We start from the raw sequence: 19,503 nt of genomic DNA, 5'->3' as shown, positions 1-19,503 counted from the left end.
AGAGCACTTGCGGAGTTCAGTGATTGATCGGAAAGACTTGATCATCAAAAGGATTAAGCCCAAGCCCCAGCAAGGGGATGACATCACGGCGCTGGACGTGGAGAGGCAGATCGAGGCCTTCCGTGGCCGCCTGACCCAGATACTGGGCGAGCCGCTGGCACCCCAGCTCCAGGACAAGGTGCACTTGTTGAAGCTCCTGCTCTTCTATGCTGCCGACTTGAACCCTGACGCAGAGCCTCCTCCGAAGAACTGGAGCAGCCCCTGAGGTCCTTCGAAGCACTGAACACCAAGAATACCTCCTGAACTCTAGCTCCAGCTACCTGGAAGTTCTAGAAGTATCTGAAGTAGTTAAAAATCTTAGAGGACCAAACCTGTCTTATTTATCTGTAGGTTATAATGACTTTCTAACTCTTTAGTAAATATCTTTTTTTGATATTCTATCCTAGCCCATTCTCAGATATGGCTTAAATATACAAGGTGTATATATTTTTTCATAAATTATTTGTCTATACTTTTTTTGAAACAGCTAATACTATATGCACTATATGTTTAACATTTCCATTCAATATGTGAAAAAAGAAGCCCTCTGCTGAACAAATTCTGGACATCAGTGTATGTCATTTGAGGTACGGACAACCTGTTTCAGAAGAGAAAGACAGACTCATTTATCCCTGATGGAACACAAACAATCCTATATTAGAGCTGTTATATTGCCTATGAATTTGACTTTGTGGCCAGTCTGTTAAGATCTAATGTAATGGGGGTGGGGGGTAGAAACAAAAGGACTGAGTGTATTACAAATAATTTGATGTTAAAAGGATACAATAAAAAGGCAATGGTTTTTCAAAATACCAAGATTACCGTGCTTAGGTTCTATGGCTGTGAGTAGGCAGAATGTAAGAACAACTCTTAAATTAAAAAAAAAAAAAAAAAAGGCTATCCACATTTGAGAAAGCAGTTTCAGAAGTTTATTGTCGAAACAAATAAGAGATACAAGCATAACAGAAGACACAAATAAATTAATTATTCTGATCATTTTAGACTCCAGGGCTTCTCTATGGAAAGGTCAGCTCAGCTCCTTATGTAGACACGATAGTATCCAAAAAAAAAAAAACCAACAGTGGGAGTTTGAGACCGCATTTAAGACAATGACTGAACACATACATGGTGAAGAGAAATAGAGTGGCTTCCTTAGTTCCTTCCCTCAGTAACTTACGTATTTATAAAACTATGCAGCTCTTTATTGGGGGGCAATGATTTCATACAGGAAAATTTTATATTCTTGCACTTCCCAGAAAAAAAAAAAGTTTTATGCCTGACCTGAACAAGAAAATCAAAACAGGGTGACGCTAGTTTCACAGGAACCTCAAGACTACCACCTAAATGTAGGTGCCGCCTTGTGCATACCTGAAAAAAGTTTAACATCCATTTATCTATACCAAACCAGTAGACTGAATTTTCTCCCTTAGGAAGTTTTCAGTCAAATTTAAGATAAATTATTTTCATTTTAAAAGTACAAAATAGGATATGCAAGACTAGTGTTTATTCTGTGATACAAAAAAACGAAGCATCCCTCCAATAGCACTGGCCAGAAGTGGCTACAGGTGAAGTGACCCGGAAGGCTACCAAACACAAGAATGCTCCAGTTTCGGCCCCAGAAGGGTGGGGTCCCTGCCAAGTCTGGCCACCAAACAGATCTCAGGTCCCCCAGCTGACAAGACTGGAGCACACAGAAGTGCACAGTCAAGAGGGTCAAAGTCTCAGTTCGGGCACAGCTCGATTCCATGACTAGGCCACGCACATGTTTACAGTGGTAAAGAAGTCAAGAAACCTCAGTTCCGTAACAACACAAACGTTATTTACCTAGTAAGCAATGATCAAAGTTCTTGTCTAAGGTAAATGATACAAAAATGAGTAATGAGGTCCCCCGTACATCACTGCCAGGATTATTTAACTTCAAACCATATAACATGGCTTCTTCCACACAAGGATAAGCTTTGCACTAACATTTCTCAAAAACCAAGTATATCTCCAGCTCTAGCGTTGGTTTAAGGGTTTTAAAAGAAAACAAACAAACAAAAACCTTTCCTATGTCAAAGCCAAGGTAAAAGGGGAGTTGGGTACAAGATACCCTCTATCCAGAGTCCCTGGAATACAAAGCGCTCTAGAAGCCAGTGGGTGTGAGCACATTTAAGTCACGGGGTTTGAGGTTATGGGTCCGTGCCGGTGGTTTCTTCCCTTCCATCACTGGGATGTCCATCTTGGGTGGCTTGAAGGTTGCTGGATCTTCGGCCATTCGGGTGGCCTGGACACGGATCAGTTCCATTGGAGAAGGCTTCTGGGCTCCTCTGTAAGCCTGGGTGGCAAAACCTCCTACAGAAGTAAACCAAAAAGCAAATTATTTTAAATTAGTAGGCAACCCGCAATGGACACGGTAAAATGCCATCCACATGGGTGTTTTTGGAAGGAGCTGCATTACCTGAATCAGACTTCTGGAGGGATCTTGGTCCAAAGAGGCTCCATTTATCTGCCAAGTTTTTGTCCTTGTCCCCACCTGCAGAATCCATGGTGCCAGGATTTGGGCCAGGTAAGGCTGTGGAAGGACCAGAAGTGAACCAGCCCCTGGAAGACAAAGAATAATGCATATCGTTATATCCTCTTCCTATGCCTCTAGAAGCGTCTCATGCTGAGAGACTGAGAACTCCACTCCCCCTGCCCCCCGAAACCACTAGGCTTAAAGTCCACTTTTGTATGCAGCACTAGCTTTTCTAGACGCACACTGCAGCACGGGAGGCTCATGAGAAGGGCTCACCTGGACTTCTGCTTAGGGGAAGGGTGGGGGCTGCTGCTTGGGGTGGACTGGGCTGAGGCCGGCTGCTTCTCTTCTCTCGTTATCTCTCCACTCTGTAGCTTTAGTTTCTGTCCAGATGGGTAAGAAGAGAAACTCTTTTAAAATCAAAGCAAATATAAAATAGCTCCTTTGGGTGTAAATAACTTGGTTCACGTTTCAACTTCAGGCAAAAGGAACCACATTAGTACGTAGAATAATTTTGGATTATAGAACACATATTCCTTGATTTTGCCATACTAGACAAAATTCCATCTTTAAGAAAATCTATTCACTCTACAACATATCTCAAACAGCTCTGTACTAAATATCACACTAGAGCTTTTACTTTTGGAGAACTAATTTTTCCATACTTGCCTACTTGGTGGAAGAACCAGAACTCAAGCTGGAGACTTTGCAGGCCTCTTAAGTAGGGCCTTGAGCTCTTAGGCTGCTGCTTCTACCAAGTACAAGCGCTGACCTTCCCAGAGTCTTAAAGCCAAGAAGACTCAGGCATGCTATTCCTCTCCAGCTAAATGCTTTCTCTGTGGTGCCTGTCCCCTTCTCTCCCTCTTCCCTCCCACAGCCAGTGACTCTGGGTTCCCTAGGCATTGTAAACATGCCTCCGACATACAGACTAGCTGTCTAGAATGAGAGACACAAGTCAACCTCTCAGTTCTTCTAGATCAAGCCCGCCCCCCTCACTGTCTCTGTGCTCCATGTCTAGTAAGCCCAAGCTGTATTTCAAACAAATGAACATGTCTAAATGTTCTCAAACATGCACCATATCAATTTACGTGAGCTGGCATTTCAGCCATCCTCGTGTTCTACTCGTGTGGCCAAGATGCAGAAAATGAGCCGAAGTCAACTTTACCATTATACAGAGTGAACTGCCAAACTGAGGAATTCTGACTCACACCTCTCCTGGGAAGTTCTCAAAGACTGAGAGTGTCCCTCTCCAGAAGTTTCTGTCTTGTCTGAGAGATTGAGCTGGTCAGCAACCCAACCTTAATGCCCTGCGGCAGTGGTTTTTAAACACAGAATGCAAAGAATCATCTGAGATGCTCACTGTGAAATGCAAACAGTCCACAATGTCTTCTATCCTTGGCCATGGGCCACCAGATCCGTATTATTGCAGAGCCTTCTATATATTGTGTATTGGGAGCCCCTTCAGGAGCCAGACTCTCAGACAACTTTGGAATATGGCGGGGGGGGGGGGGGAGGGGAACACCAGGAAATAGGGAAACAGGAGACCTGAGTTCTAGTACTATGACTGGTTAAATATATGACCTTGGATCGGTCTCTGCATTTATAAGATATAAACAATAGTATCTCCCTCCAGGATCAATACAAAGATTAAGTGAACCCAAGTGCCTCACAGATCACTATGAAGTACCAACTGGTATTCCGTGACAGAAAATGCCTTGAAACTATGTCATCCATCGACTGGTCGTTATTAACCTTACCAAAAATTATTTTTCACTCGTTTACAATTTTAGAAATGAAAAGGCAAAAACATTTCCATTCTACATCTGATTTTAATTTTGTAAAAAGGAAACACAGAGCATGATCTTCCTTTCCCGCTGAAGTGTTACCTCTGTTAACATTATCCAGTTCTCCTTTCTCCCTCAAAGTTGGTTACTCTGGTACACCAAGTACCTGCTTTGTGGGCCCTAACGTCCTCACACACAGCATACATATAAGCTCCAAGTTTCAGCCGCTCCTCCAAACCATAAGGAAACAAGGCAGATCCCCCCACTTTATAGACGGGTAAGCGGAAACCACAGACTAAGAGCCCTGGAGCTTTCAACCAGAAAGCGCCCCCATGGTGGGACTAAACCAGATTTGAACTGCTCGCCTAATTCTTTCCACTGCTCTCCACATCCCCCAGCTAAGCGAGCCAGTAATGTCTAAGCCACAGACACACCTCAAGCTATGAACAGGGAGGGCTTTTTCCTAAGAAACAAGCTTACGTGGAGCGCTTCTGCCACTCGAAGGTACTTGGTCTCCTCGGTGGTAAGGCCCTTGTGGGGTGTGTAGCCAGCATCGCTCAGCCCTGCCTGCTGCTCAAAACGCTGAATGCTCTCCTGGGTCTGTTCTGGGAACAGAGGAGATGATGGTCATACCCATCCCCCCTCCCACCACAAACTGGGGGAGTTCAAGACAGACAGCCACTTTTCTCCCCAGAAGCAAGAGACCAACCACACTGACCACCTGAGGAAGAGGGGTCCCCCAGACAAGCATCACAGCAGTAATGAACCTTGTACAAAAGTTCTCTAACGAGAAGGAAGCCCTCCCTTACACCATGCTAAGAACAGGTTACTCCTAAAGGGAGTGTCAGGTAACCTCCAGGGAAACACTCCTCACCCTCCTTTATTGGTGCACTGACATTTTCTTTGTACTGAGAAACAAACATGGAGAAGGGAACATGTACTGGAAACACATGGAGAAGGCAGCTGACATTCTGGAAAGTCCAAGTTCTCCAAGCGCAAAGCTTCCTCAGCTTCAACTCACCACCCACACACAGACTTCCACCAAAGAGAAACGGGCCACATTTCAGCTGCGTGGCACCAACATACCAAGGAGATCCAAACCACAGAGAACATGCCTTGAACTGGCCAAGGTTTCTCACGTATGAGCTCTGCCATCCCAGCACCTGGCGTAACAGACGGGCCGAACTCAGTGTTAGCTCAGTCTGGCCTGACAGCTCACCAGTAAGTCAGCGAGCCTGTGGAATGACAGACAGCCGCATTTTTGCTTCCACAGCACCCACACTACGTAATCCACCCCTTCATACAGGAATGTGGTGGCTGTGGACCCAAAGCCTAGATGCTAGATGTCCTTTATGACTTAGTCGTTCCCCTCCTAAGGAACTCTTTTATGATCATTAGAAATCGAAGCAAAGGGATAAAAAAGGCATGAAGATGTTTTCCGGTCTTACCAGGTAGCCACTTGAAGATGTAAAAAGCAGGAAAGGATTTAATGAGTACCAGGATTTTAAATTCAAGTTATTGTTTTGTTTTTAATTTAAGACCAGAGCAGCAAAGTTCATGGAAATACTAGTCAAGAAAAATAGGATGGTAAGTCTACTCTACCTGTGACCATATAAAAATACGTTTAAAAGTGGAAGCGACGAGACCAGGCAAGTATCTGAGTGACACAGCACACTGGGCTGCCAGCACATTCCGTACAGCAAGGGGCAGTGTTTTCAATGACCGAGTGACCCTGTGCTAAGAGAGCACAGGCTGAGCTCTCGAGCCCTGCCACGGTATGTCCTCAAGCCGGCAACGCACAGAGAGTTATCTGCCGAGTCCAATGGTGCCGTTACATTGGAAAAAACAAGAGTCTGAGTAAGAGTCTGGACTCTCGGTTCTTCAGTGAATTCTCCAGAACTGCTCGAGACAAGCAGATGCCCTCCTGGAGCGGATGAACAAGAGCTTCCGACCTGGAAACTGAGCCAACCAAAGCACCTCCCTATGCCGTGCGAGCTACTGCAGAAAGGCAGGGCTGTGCATCTGATCGATGGTAACTTCCCACAGCCTCCAGAAGCGCCCTCCAGAACTGACAAGTTCCCTTAACTTGTTACAAGGTTTTAAAAGAGAGGAAGAAAAAAAAAGCAAGAAAAAGAAAAGCAGGCTCTCTTATTCCAGAACCGCAAACCACTCGTTCTTAAGGCTAAAAACGCTTGAGGGAACTTGCCTCAGGTCCAGAAAGAGAAACAACTTGGAGCCTTTCAATTAAACAAAAAAAGAAGAAGGAGGAGGAGGAGAAGTAGTAGTAGTGGTGGTGGTGGTGGTGGTGGTGGTGCAGGCAGGGCAGGTGGGAGAGGCCATTGTGTCTCCTTCTCTAGGACAGACCAGGAGTCATGGCAGTGGCTCCCGGCCACCAAGCACCAGATTCCTTATTTCATGGAGAGGGAAACAGCCTCAAGTTAAGTCACTTGCCCAATGCCATACTGACACATACGGGAAAATAATGACAGAGCACCGGGAGGGAACCTAAATTAACCGAGATGCTTCATATTGGGCCAATCTTCCACCTAAATGCATCTCCAGCACCGGTGCGTCAGCGAGCACGCTGACAAGCGCCAGGCTGTCAGGCCATGCCACGCAAAGGCGCAGACGCTGCGCCATCCCCCAGAGCCAGTTTGCAGGAAGCCCCAACTCCTCCCACCCCCACGGCCCTCTATTCTGAGGACACAAAGTGCTTACTTGTGATTAGAGAGTTCATGATGACATGAGTCGCTTTAGCCTTCACCACAGGGGCCTTGTCCGCACTGTCAGTGGCCGATGACACGGTCATGGCAGGGGAGGAGACATTGGCCTCCCCTTCCTCCGCCTGTTCAAGAGAGGTAAGGAGGCGCTTGAGCTGGGCAGGGGAGTCACACAACCAGATTTACTCCTTTGGGGAAGAAGTACTGAACTACCTTTCATCTGATACATAAGGAAATATCTGAAGTGGGGTTGGCTGTCTCCACCTATTTACATAGGTATTATCTTTAGTGACAATACACAAAGACATTATACGCACAGTGTGAATCTATAAACATGGGAAAGCCAGAATTTGAAACTCTGAGGTCTACTACCTTCCCAGCCCCTGTCTGTCCAATATCCTATACTACTGTGTCCCTAAGAATGCAGAAGAAACTCTCATTACGAAGCCCTGACCATGTACCAGGCACTGTGCTGGCTTTTGCTTCATCAGTGCATTTACTAAGTGGTTCTCAAAGTTTGCTGAGCACCAAAATCCCACAGGAGGACTTGTTAAACATTGCTGGCCATAGCCCAGAACTGATTTTGGGGGGCGGGGGGTTGCACCTCAAGAATTCATGTTTCTAACAAATTCCCAGGTGATGCTAATGCTGCTGGTGCCCAAGACCAAAAGGTTCAAGTAATGGTCTTTCAAAACAAACCAAAATAATGATCATCATCATCATCTAAGTAGCTCCCAATCTTTCACATGAGAGAGCTGAGACATAGCACCTTCTGTTTATCTAAACACTGGACACCAGGCTCAGGAGTAGCAGGGGAAAAAACTGTGTTTATTCCATTCTCTGCTTCTCCAAAGGACCTGAGGAGAAAGATGGTCCAAAAGGAGGACAGCAGAAGAACGTCCTGAAATGCTGCAACCCTGTTACAAAATAGGATTTACATCTTTTAGCTGTAACCCTACTTGAATAAAAGGGATCTCTGCTTCCTTACTTGCAGCATGGTTGAGTTTGGCAATGGAGCGTCAGGACAAATAAAAGAATGCATGTAATGAGTCAAGCCAAGCTTTCCTTTGAGAGAGCAGCTGTTCCAAACTGTCAACAGTTCCAGCTACGGCACAAGAGAAAACTGGAAGCCCATCCCTTGCCCAGTGGAATAAGCAGTAGCCTTTACCATGAAATGGGTGTGCTCCGCCAAAGCACTCTAAGAAGCCATGCTTGGGGCGCCTGGGTGGCTGAGTCACTTAAGCATCCGACTCTTAGTTTTGGCTCAGGTCATGGTCTCGGGATCACGAGATCACGAGATCAAGCCCCAAGTCCAGCTCCATCAGCACTGAGTCTGCCTGAAACACACTCTTCCTCTGCCCCTCCCCCCACTCATGCCTCTCTCTCTAAAATAAATAAATAAAATCTTTAGGGAAAAAAAAGGAAGAAGCTATGCTTGTTTTCTGCCCTTGTCCCTCGAGTCTGCTGCTCTGGCCTCACAGCCAGGCTGCCAGGCCCCTTCTCCCTAGCACTACCTGGACTTTCAACAGGAAATGGTTTCTCTTCAACAAATGACTGGGTCAGATTTCAGTAGATAATTGATTCGGAAAACTTCCCTCAGAGCTGTAAGGGACGTTTTTGTAGAAAGAAGCTCCCTATTTTGAAAGCTTCATGGGCAAGGGAAGGGGGCCTCATTGAAAAGGAAGATTAAATACAGCTCTACCAAGTGAAAGTTTAGCAAGTCACAGGAGTCACACCACCAGCTACACACCCAGTATGTCAAGCCTTCTAATCCTCTTCTATGTAATCCCCACAACACGTCCATGCCATAAAGTATTCTCAGCTCTCAGATGAGAAACACTGTGACTTGGGGGCAAAGCTGTGTCCCCAAGGTCATTGCTAGTACATAGTCCCATAGGGGACTCACACCCAGGTCTGCTTGAGCAGCTGCTTACTGTGTACTTCCTGCCATGCCCTGAGCTGTCACAGGGCTCAAAGTTCAGTCAAACTAGCTGCAGGTTAAATGGCCTCGCGGAACTTGGCAGGCCTGGTTTATTCAGGCATGCTTGGTGGCTGGAGAGTCAGAGGTGAGGGAGACACACAGCCCCTGCAGGCAGGAAGCAAGTCTGCACGAGCATGTGAGAACCTATGAAGCCAAACTGCACAAAAGCACTGGAAAGCAGATCAAGGTGCAATTAGGGATGTGTTTAGGGGAGGATGGGTGGGTGTGTGTGTGTGTGTGTGTGTGTGTGTGTGTGTGTGTGTGTTGGGCCTTAGGAAAGATGCAGCTTTTTTTTTTTTTTAAGATTTTATTTATTTATTTGAGAGAGATAGAGAGAGAGAACGCATAAGCAGGAGAGCGGAACACAGAGGGAGAAGCAGACACCCGTTGAGCAGGGAGCTCGATGTGAGGCCCGACCCTGGGATCATGACCTGACTCAAAGGCAGACTCAACCAACTGAGCCACCCAGTTACCCGAAAGAGGAAGCTTTTACGGAAGATGGCAGTGGGAAGAAGCACCTGAGGCAGGAGGAACAGCATGAGGAAAAGCACAGCATGTGTTCAGAAAAGAGCCAATTTTCCCCCAGTTACCCAATGAAGTTTTTTTTGGGAACCCACTTTATGCCAGGTCCTCTGTTAGGTACTGCCGATTGGAGTACAAAATTGGCCACGGCCCTGACCTCAAAAAGCTAATGGGAGGTGATAAAATAATGTAGGGATTACAACAAGGGTCTGTGGTATAGGGAAGAGTTCAAAGGGAAAGGCAGTAGTCTTATCGGGAGGATGGAGGAAAACCCTCACAGAAAAGACGTCTGAGCATCTGAGCTGAGACTTAAAGGATACCACTTATCAGGCCGCTGGAGTGGGAAGAGGGGTGAAAGAACAGGATGGGGACTATAAACATTCCAGACAACGAGCAGTGTGACACCAGGCTTAGAGGCGTAAGATACCCAGTAAGTGCAAGAAATCTTAAATAATTCGCATGGTTGGATCCCTGGCAGAGGGATGACACAGAAGAGTCTCAGGTAGCAGACATGACCATTTTCATTTGAATTCACAAGAAAAAAAAAAAAGGCCCACCAACTCCAGCTGAGGCACTGAAAACATACAAGAATTGGTGACCGCCCAATTCTATGAGGGCCAGGGCCACTGAAGGCTTCCGGAGCAGAGGAAGGAAAACAAAGAGGTCAGGCTTGCCAGAAGCAGTCAGTGGAGTCAGGTACCTTGGCGAGGTGCTGATACTTGCGCTCTGGAATCACTGGCTTCCAGGGGATGCTGCCCATGTCCGATGGAGGAGGAGTCATGGGTGTAGGGTCCTCGAGGGCATCATCATAGCTGAATGCCCGGCGGTACATCCCGATGGGCAGGGACATCTTGCCTAGAGGCCCACTAGGCTCAAGAGCTAAGAACAGAGATACCTGTCAGGATGGGTTCAGCAGTTGAACATGCTAATATCTTTAAATTCATCTCTAGGCAGGAAAGCTCTAAAACACTCTTATGCTAGGACAGAGCCATAGCTCATTCTGGAATAGCTAATCCACTCAAGGAAAAGTAACAGTACTAAGTCCTTTCTTTATGAATGATACTTTGAATTCTCCACTTTACCTATTCAGAAGCCCTAATACATTTTTATGGAGTAGAATAACAAAATTCCATTTAAATTCACTTGAGCAAACTCATACAACTTCAAAGTATAGTTTGGAATCCAAATCTAAACCTATCTGACTTCAAAGCTTATGTTCTTTATGCCACAGAAGCCACCCCACGCGATGCCAAGGTTCTCGATTCATGCAGGACTAAAGATATGAAGTTCTTGATCCCATTTTATAGATAAGGAAACTTAGCCCCAGCGGTATAAAGTGATTTGCCAAAGCTCATACAGAAAGTAGCCAGCTGGGGCTCAACTGCGAATCTTCTGCTTTCCCTATCTAACTCTACCAAAACACAACAAAACAAAACCCCAAAAACAAAAGTGCTATTACAAGAAATATTTTTAAAAATTTGCTGTCCAGTGTCACCTCTAGTTTCGAGTATTCTGTGTGATTTAAACACTAGAGCCAATTTCCATCACTGAAATTGCTGACAACCACTCTCACAGAACACTGCCAGGCAATCCTGCCATTCCAGTTGACTGGAACGGACTGGCGAATGTCCCATGGTGACGCAGGCACCCCACTTCAAGGGCACTCTCAGTTCTGCCAGACCAGGAAGCAAAGTTCATTTTGCTTGCCCGCTAATCCTTTTATAGCAGAACATCAGTCCAGATCCTGCCTTCAGCATGATGTTTTCCTGCTTAAAATTATACCGTAACCTAAGGCATCAACTTCAAATGGCAGTAAGTCCCAAACCCGCAAAGACACTTCATTTAAACAGGAAGGGGAACAAGCAGCTACTATTTTTATTACTATTAATAATAATTATTAACAAATCCATAGAAATAAAGAATTGGTGGTTGCCAAGGACTGGGATGGGACAGATAAAGAGTCACTGCTAATGGGCACAGGCTTTTCTTTTTGGGGTGATGCAATGTTCTGGAATTAGATGGTGGTGATGGTTGTACAACCGTGGGAATATACTAAACATCACGAAATTGTTCACTTTAAATGGGAATTTTATGACATTTGTATTCTCTCAATTAAAACAAAGGCATCAGCAAATAATGATTACCAAATACCCCTCCTTGCTGGCCAGCCACAGCCCTCATCTTACCTGATCCTAAGTAAGCAGTTATTCTTCCCATTTTCCAGCTCAGAAAACTGAGAATAGGTTTTAAGTGACACCCGGCATAACAGATCTAAGCCAGTGCTCACATTCTACATGCAATACTCCATGCTCCCCACACTACAACGCTTTAACCTTCTGAGCGCAACCCTATGACCCAGGGGGTTATAGGGAATTTATGGTAACCACAGCAACAGTGAAAGACAAACTAAAACACAAACGGATGATGTCAGAGACCAGAGATGGATACACATCAGGAGACATGGGGGAAACTCTTCTATTAATCCACTTAATTTGGGAGTAGTTTCGAAACATCCTAAAGACTCCTCCCAGCAGCCATCCGACAGCCCTCCTAAAAATAATAAAGCCAGCTAAAATTCAGTAAGTAATATACTCCTACAGACAGAGACCAAAAAAATTGTCTAAGCAGTAAATATATATTCATCATTAACTTTTAACTCACATTTCCACGTATGTAATGCTCATCTTCAGAGCAACCTTGAGAGAGAGGCACTATCTTTACTGAGAATCAAAATGTGAATGATGCAGATTTCATTAAAAATCACTGGCCCTTCCCACTAAAACAGTCCTGGGAGGAATCAATGACTTCAGTAACGCAGAAAGTACTGCCCTACACAAACCCAGGATTCATTAAATGTTACCGTGAGCACTTTCCTAATTCCCCAAGTTTAATCTGCCTTTCAATTAGGCTGGAGACTTTTTGCCCAGACCTCTGTTCTGCCCACCCCCAATCCCCTCCAAAAAGGGGAATACATACAATCGCTTTGGTACATATTACAAGAACTACACAACTTATTCTGGATTCTTATTTGATATCTGTAGGAAAGTGACAAATCTGGCATAACTTTAAGTATGAAATGACTGTTCTCTTTCAGTTTAGGGTTTGGGTTCATACCCTGTCTGGGTGGTTAATAAAATAATATTTAAATGATGCCAATCTATTAGATTTAAATACCTGCCTGGTGGCAGAAAGTAACCACCAATACACGGTTGAGAAAAAAAGTGGTTTCTATTTAGCTTAAAACATTAAGGGCAAAGTAAGACTTTATCAAAAAGAATTAAGTTTACCAGGCACTTCTGGTTGTCTCGAAGCCATTGAAAGACTGGGATCCAGATGCTTTTTCTATATAGAATTCGGAGCTGAGTCCCTGCCACCTAATAAAAATAACAAAGGGCATTTTCTTACAGTGAACACCAAAGAATAGCCCCAGTGCTGTTCTTCTGACAGGCACACAGAGTTTTATGGCTTGTTTACACGGTTGAAGCACACATAACAGAGCCAATGGGTGACAAACATGCCAAAGGAGATTAAAAAAAAAAATTTTTTTTTTAAGGAGAAAATCAAAGGTCTCACCTGTGGCTGATCTTAACACCTGTGATATAACAAAGACACTATACGTGGTAGAAAAGTCACCTTACCAGAGTGAAATGATGTGATGATTGATTATGATGACAGACAGGTATTAACGAGGAACATTGTCCAGCTGCTGCACATTAGTAAAGCTGCTCGGGAAGAGTCCATCCATTTCAGAGGTTCTAAGAGTGACAAACAACCAGCATTGGTATAGCCCTTCAGAGTCTGCCAAACACCTTCCTGACCTTCATGTATTCCCCACAACCTTGCAAGAGTGATTATACCCCCCATTTTTAAGTAAGTTAGGACTTACTTAACCAACTGTAAGAGGCTACTTACCATAATGGGTAAACCCATTCTTTGTTGCTAACACTAATACTCCTAAGGGTTTTAGACAACACTTATCTTGTGTTTTAACCGTTGCAACAATTCTGCAAGGCACACATTATTTATCCCCTAAAATTTTAAAAGGAGGAAACTAAAAATCAGGAGATGTGATTATGTGATCTGTCCAAGGTCACAGATAAGTAGCCGATCTGCAAGGCCGGTGGTTTCACCCCCATTTTCAGGGGAATTGAAACAAAGCCCTGAAAAAACCAAGTTATTTGCTTTTCAGCTTGCAACACTGCCCCTCCACCTGATTAAGTTCAGGGGACAAACTAGTTAGTTCTTCATTAAAGAGCATCACAAAAATCAAAGTTCACCCGTCCCCCGGGTCCAGGAAACATTCCGACCCACATACATCCTTTCCACTTCCCCTTCCCTTTCCCTATTCCCACTCCCCTGCAGAGCTCACGCGACTCCACGGAATACGGAACAAACCCACTAGGATTTGAAAGGCCAACCCCCTCCTACCCCGCGAGACTAAGGAAAAGGAGATTAAGGCCGGGCCCTGGCACAAGCGGAAGGTCCTCCGAGGGCAGGGCAAGGCGGAGGCATGGGGGTGACGGCGAGGAGGTCCCGGCCTAGGCCAATCTGAGGAAGCAGACGCTACGCCGGGTACTGGGGATGCAGGGGGACCCGCAGAGAGAAGTCCCACTGGGAGACCCAAGAAGGCGGGGCAAGAGAGGCCAGGGGAGGCCGGGCCGAGCTCTGCGCCTGGGGAGTGAAGAAAGGAGAGGGACCGAGAGGGCCCGGGTCAGCGCCTCGGTGAAGGATCCAGAGACGCGCCCCTTCGGATGCTCGAAGGACAGAGCCCCAAGGAAGTCCAGGCCCCGTCTGATTACCTGTTCTTCCGCCGCCGCGGGGCTGCCTGCGGCCCGAGCTCTGGCACTAAAGAGGCTCTGAGGACCCACGTCTCACGAGACGCTGTGGCACAGTATGGACCCAAGCCATGATGTGAGCAGCGTTATGCCCGTGGCGACACCGAAAGCCCCAGGTACCAACAAGCGAACACTGGCCGCCGGGCCAGCCGGCAGCCTTCCCGTAAAGCCTTCCGCGGTCTCGTCACATTACGCGAGACTTGGCCCGAGAGGCCCTCAGGGCATGCTGGGAGCTGTAGTTCACGGTCGGGAAGGCTCCGCGACTTCATTTGCAGGGTGAGTTGGAGGACTACAGTTCCGAGTGTAGAACCAGCCAACTCCCTGAAGAAAAGCGACCCTTTACCACCATCCTCTGCCTTGGTCTGCGACAGGCTGAGGAAGATGGAAGTGGCACTGCAAAGTGACACCCTTAAGCCCGTTTCGCGGAGGTGAAGTTGGGGCCCAGAGATAAGACCTCACTTGACCGAGAAGAGGTGAAGTGAGCAGGCACCCCCTTCCAGAAACAGCTGGGTTAGGCAGAGTTCATACTAACAGCACAACTAACAGCTCCGAGAGGAGCGCCTGCTCTCCTCTCGGTGACGTGGTCCTAATATCATTTCCCTTTTACACTAAGGAAAGTGACACTTGGAGAGATGACATATCAAATGTCACATTCCAGGGCGCCTGGGTGGCTCAGCGGGTTAAAGCCTCTGCATTCGGCTCGGGTCATGATCCCAGGGTCCTGGGATCGAGCCCCGCATCGGGCTCTCTGCTTGGCTGGGAGCCTGCTTCCTCCTCTCTCTCTCTCTGCCTGCCTCTCTGCCTACTTGTGATCTCTATCTGTCAAAAAAATAAATCTTTAAAAAAAAAAAAAGTCACATTCCGAAGAAAGAAATCTCTTTTTCCCCCTAATGTGTTTACAAATATGACAAAACAACAAGGTTGAGGAAGTAAAAGAAGATGAAAAAAGAAATCTATCCCCTTTTCCTTTTTTTTTTTTTTTAAAGATTTTATTTATTTATTTGACAGAGCGAGATCACAAGTAGGCAGAGAGGCAGGTAGAGGGAGAGGGGGAAGCAGGCTCCCCACCTAGCAGAGAGCCCGATGCGGGGATTGATCCCAGGACCCTGAGACCATGACCTGAGCCGAAGGCAGAGGCCCCAACCCACTGAGCCACCCAGGCGCCCCTATCCTGGTTTCTACTCCACGTCCAAAGCTTGCCATCAGGGCTCATCTCAGGAGGCCTCTGAGGACTGGGGTGGATCTTACATTTAGACTCTGCCTGGGACCTTTGCTGGGCCTACTGGCAGGCCCCACAGGCTTCACTCCTGCAACTTTAAACTTTGAGTGCCATTACCAAACCACAGTGCTTGAGTGCACCATGAATTCAAGTCTTTTATGATTCTAGAATTCGCTTATGAAAAGCACAATTATACTGCAGTGTGATTTTTATTTTATTTATTTATTTGCAGTGTGATTTTTTTTTTGAGTGTGAAGTGTTACTTTGGGAAAACAAAGTGTTACTCTGGGCGTGGCTCAGTGAGTGAAGCCACCAAGTCTGGATTTGGATCCAGGTCATGTTCTCAGGGTTGTGGGATGGAGCCTCCTATTTGCCCTGAGCGCAGAGTAGGCTTGTCGTTCTCCCTCTGTTCCTCCTACCCACCTTGCTCACTCTCTCTCAAATAAATAAATAAATAGGGGCGCCTGGGTGGTTCAGTGGATTAAGCCGCTGCCTTTGGCTCAGGTCATGATCTCAGGGTCCTAGGATCGAGCCCCGCATCGGGCTCTCTGCTCCGCAGGGAGCCTGCTTCCTCCTCTCTCTCTGCCTGCTTCCCTGCCTACTTGTGATCTCTCTCTCTCTCTGTCAAATGAATAAATAAAATCTTTTAAAAAATAAATAAATAAAATCTTTTTTAGAAAACAAGACCAAAAAACCCCACAAAAATAAATAAAATGTTTTTAAAAATTAAAAATGTTACTTTTTTTTTTTAAGATTTTATTTTATTTATTTGACAGAGAGAGAGCTAACAAGTAGCCAGAGAGGCAGGCAGAGAGAGAGGAGGAAGCAGGCTCCCTGCGGAGCAGAGAGCCCGATGCGGCTGGATCCCAGGACCCTGAGATCATGACCTGAGCCGAAGGCAGCGGCTTAATCCACTGAGCCACCCAGGCGCCCAATGTTACTTTTGTTAATCTGGAATTTTAAAAATATGCTATAATTTTTTATGTTCTGCAGAAGTAAAGCTGTCCCCTAGTCCTCCTCTATCAAGAGGATAGGCTACAAGGCACATTTCAGTCAAGGGGGAGAAACAGGACTTTGCACCCTTATATGAATGATAAGGCATCAGGTTGTTGTTGTTGTTTTTAAGATTTTATTTATTTATTTGACAGAGAGAGATCCACACTGGATGCGCCAATGCATCTTTTTTTTAAAAGATTTTATTTATTTATTTGACAGAGAGGGAACACAAGCAGGGGGAGTGGTCTCCTGCTGAGCAGGGACCCTGATGCGAGGCTGGATCCCAGGACCCTGGGACCATAACCGGAGCCAAAGGCAAACGCTCAGCGACTGAGCCACCCAGGCGCCCCGTGCCAAAGCATCTTACATTCCTGCTTCATGGGAGAGGAGGCAGGCAGCAGGACCGAACCTGCCTGCCTGCCTTCCTCTGGACATCTGCCCTCCCTGGCCAGTCCAAGCCCTCAGAAAGGCCCATTCCTTAGACAGACTTGCCAACATTCTCAACGACCCATCAGCAGACAGGAACTTGTTTACTGAGAAGGAAGCAAGTGGGGCATTTGCATTTCTGGGGTTTCTAGACTGGGAGCTAGCTCCATCTGGAAGCCTGCCCCGCATATCATCATGGATAAGGCATTCCCGTTGCCCACTCAGCAGCAGAGAAAACTAACACTCTCAAGGGGACCTTGGCAAAGATACCTCAGCCAGGAAACGGCAGAGGTGAAATTCAATCCCAGGGCTGAACACCCTGCTGATTGCTTGGCTCCTGGGTGTCCTTGGCCTCAGCTCCTCCACTTTTAATATCCCAGGGACAGGAGGGTTGAAGGCACCACCCACAGAGAAAAAAAAACTAGAAGCCACATCTCCCTCTAGTGGTGAGGGGGAAAGATTTCACTGAAGAGATTAATTAAAGGAGGTTGTGTCAACTGTCAAGAAGGTCCTTAGAGGGGGCGCCTGGGTGGCTCAGTGGATTAAGCTGCTGCCTTCGGCTCAGGTCATGATCTCAGCGTCCTGGGATCGAGCCTCGCATCGGGCTCTTTGCTCTGCAGGGAGCCTGCTTCCTCCTGCCTCTCTGCCTACTTGTGATCTCTCTCTCTGTCAAATAAATAAATAAAATCTTTAAAAAAAAAAAAAAAAAGAAGGTCCTTAGAGAACAACTTCCCCAGCCTGGTATTATTACAGGTGGCACAACTAAGGTACAGAGGATAGAAGAACCAGGCCCATGTCACACAGTTAGCAGTGAATTAAATAGAAAAAGTGTTCTTGTGTCTTACTTAACGTCAGGCAGGATGCTCAGAGCATGAGATCCACCAGGGAGGATATGCTCGCTTCAACAGCACATATATTAAAATTGGAATGATACAGAAGAGACGAGCGTAGCCCCTGCACAAGGGATACCCTGGGAAAGAGGACACTGCCCCTGCCTGTTATGAGCTGAATTGTGTCCTCCCAAAAGTCACATGTTGAAGTCTCAAACCCCGGTGACTCAGAACAGAACAGTATTTAGAGATAAAGTCTTTAAAGGGTAATTAAATTCAAATAAATCTGGGGGGCACCTGGGTGGCTCAGTCAGTTAAACGTCTGCCTTCAGCTCAGGTCATGATCCCAGGGTCCTGGGATCAAGCCCTGCGTCAGGTTCCCTGCTCAGTGGGAGCCTGCTTCTCCCTCTCCCACTCCCCCTACTTGTGTTCCCTCTCTCACTGTCTCTCTCTCTGTCAAATAGATAAAATCTTAAAATATGTATATAAAAAGTTGCTCAGCCTCACTCCAAATGCGAAAAATACCAATCAAGAGATTTAAGTTCATTTCTGTCAGATTTACAAAAGATTTTAAGTTTGATGACACTATATGTTGGCAAGAATATGGGGAAATAGAGACTCAGTAGGTTCTTAGAATAGATTACAAATTAGGACAGCCGTTCTGAAGAGCAAATTGGCAATCTTAACTTTGAAGATGCACAACAGAATGACAGCAATTCCACTCCTCAGGATATACTTTATTTTATTTTAAAGACTTTTTTTAAAGATTTTATTTATTAGAGAGACAGAACAAGCAGGGGAGGGGAGCAGGAGGGGGAGAACCAGACTCCCCGCTGAGCAGGGAGCCCAACACAGGGCTCGATCCCAGGACCCGGGGATCATGAGACAAAGGCAGATGCTTAACCAACTGAGCCACCCAGGCCTCCCTTCCCAGAATATACTTTAGAAAAGTTCTCACAAATGTGCTCAAGGAGACACCTATAACAACCTTCACTGCATCACTGTTCGTGAGAGCAAACATTTTGACGACAGAAAAATAATAAAGTAAACTGTGATATAGTCACGCAAGGGAATACTACACAACATCAGAAACGAATGAACTAGATCTCCAGGTATCAACATGGTCAATCTCAAAAACATTATGTTGTGTTAAACAAAGATAATAGTATGTTACCAGTAGAGGCCACTTTTTTTTTTTAAGATTTTATTTATTTTGAGAGACTGAGAGCACGCAAGCTCGAGTGCTGGGTGGGGAGCACAGGGAGAGGGAGAAAATCTCAAGCAGACCCCGCACTGAACACGGAGTATGGAGACCCACATGGGGCCAATCCCATGATCCTGAGATCATGACCTGAGCCGAACTCAGGAGCCAGCCGCTCAACTGACTGAGCCACCCAGGCACCCCTGTAGAGGTCACTTTTAGGCAACAGGTTTGAGCAGTGGAAACATAAACAAGGCAAAAGGGCCCACAGTGACCACCAAGCTGAAACAGGCTCATCAAGGGACCCACCTCAAAATAACCATAAGCCCTAACTGACCAATTACAACCAGGCACAGTTCCAGAGGTTACAAGAAAAGGGAAAATTCCATACAGTCCCTTACTTCACCCCACCCTATAACTATAGCCCCTCATGACTGCCTCATGGCAGACAAT

At 46.1% G+C, this 19,503-nt stretch overlaps 2 protein-coding genes and 1 non-coding gene across 5 annotated transcripts in view; 2 read left to right on the top strand and 1 right to left on the bottom strand.

The window, feature by feature from the left end:
• The window catches only part of SIMC1 (SUMO interacting motifs containing 1), a 77,465-nt gene extending 76,308 nt beyond the window's left edge, over positions 1-1,157 (top strand). Inside the window, exon 10 of the mRNA XM_046000120.1 lies at positions 3-1,157. Coding sequence (XP_045856076.1) covers positions 3-265 — 263 coding nt within the window. The 3' untranslated portion in view covers positions 266-1,157. The remainder of the gene's footprint in view (positions 1-2) is intronic.
• Positions 946-14,553, bottom strand: KIAA1191 (KIAA1191 ortholog). Of its 3 annotated transcripts, none has more exons than XM_046000121.1 (9): positions 14,343-14,553; positions 13,182-13,298; positions 12,831-12,917; positions 10,244-10,422; positions 7,039-7,165; positions 4,801-4,925; positions 2,813-2,919; positions 2,480-2,622; positions 946-2,373 (listed from the first exon to the last, which is right to left on the bottom strand). In XM_046000121.1, exons 3-9 carry the CDS (start codon positions 12,856-12,858, stop codon positions 2,165-2,167), a joined length of 918 nt encoding a protein of 305 aa, XP_045856077.1. In that variant the 5' UTR covers positions 12,859-12,917; positions 13,182-13,298; positions 14,343-14,553; the 3' UTR covers positions 946-2,164. The 3 variants fall into 3 exon arrangements, with proteins under 3 accessions (XP_045856077.1, XP_045856078.1, XP_045856080.1); XM_046000122.1 differs by lacking the exon at positions 14,343-14,553 and adding an exon at positions 13,456-13,802; XM_046000124.1 differs by lacking the exon at positions 12,831-12,917 and having other exon boundaries at positions 14,343-14,552.
• Positions 14,554-17,911: 3,358 nt separating this feature from the next.
• LOC123939533 lies at positions 17,912-18,018 on the top strand. The gene has a single exon (XR_006817902.1). It is a non-coding gene; the product is annotated as a U6 spliceosomal RNA (small nuclear RNA).
• Positions 18,019-19,503: the final 1,485 nt, after the last annotated feature.

Source organism: Meles meles, chromosome 3, assembly GCF_922984935.1.
Source record: "Meles meles chromosome 3, mMelMel3.1 paternal haplotype, whole genome shotgun sequence".
Classification (NCBI taxonomy): Eukaryota; Metazoa; Chordata; class Mammalia; order Carnivora; family Mustelidae; genus Meles; species Meles meles.
This window is presented reverse-complemented; position numbering and strand designations above follow the sequence as displayed.

What these genes read in the sequence shown, in the direction of transcription:
- KIAA1191 (XM_046000121.1), bottom strand. Translation starts at nt 12,858, where the DNA reads ATGGCTTCGAGACAACCAGAAGTGCCTG. An exon ending in GAGACAACCAGAAGTGCCTG is followed by an intron (nt 10,423 to 12,830) that starts GTAAACTTAATT and finishes CTCTGTTCTTAG; the next exon opens with CTCTTGAGCCTAGTGGGCCT. An exon ending in CATGAACTCTCTAATCACAA is followed by an intron (nt 4,926 to 7,038) that starts GTAAGCACTTTG and finishes CTCTGTTCCCAG; the next exon opens with AACAGACCCAGGAGAGCATT.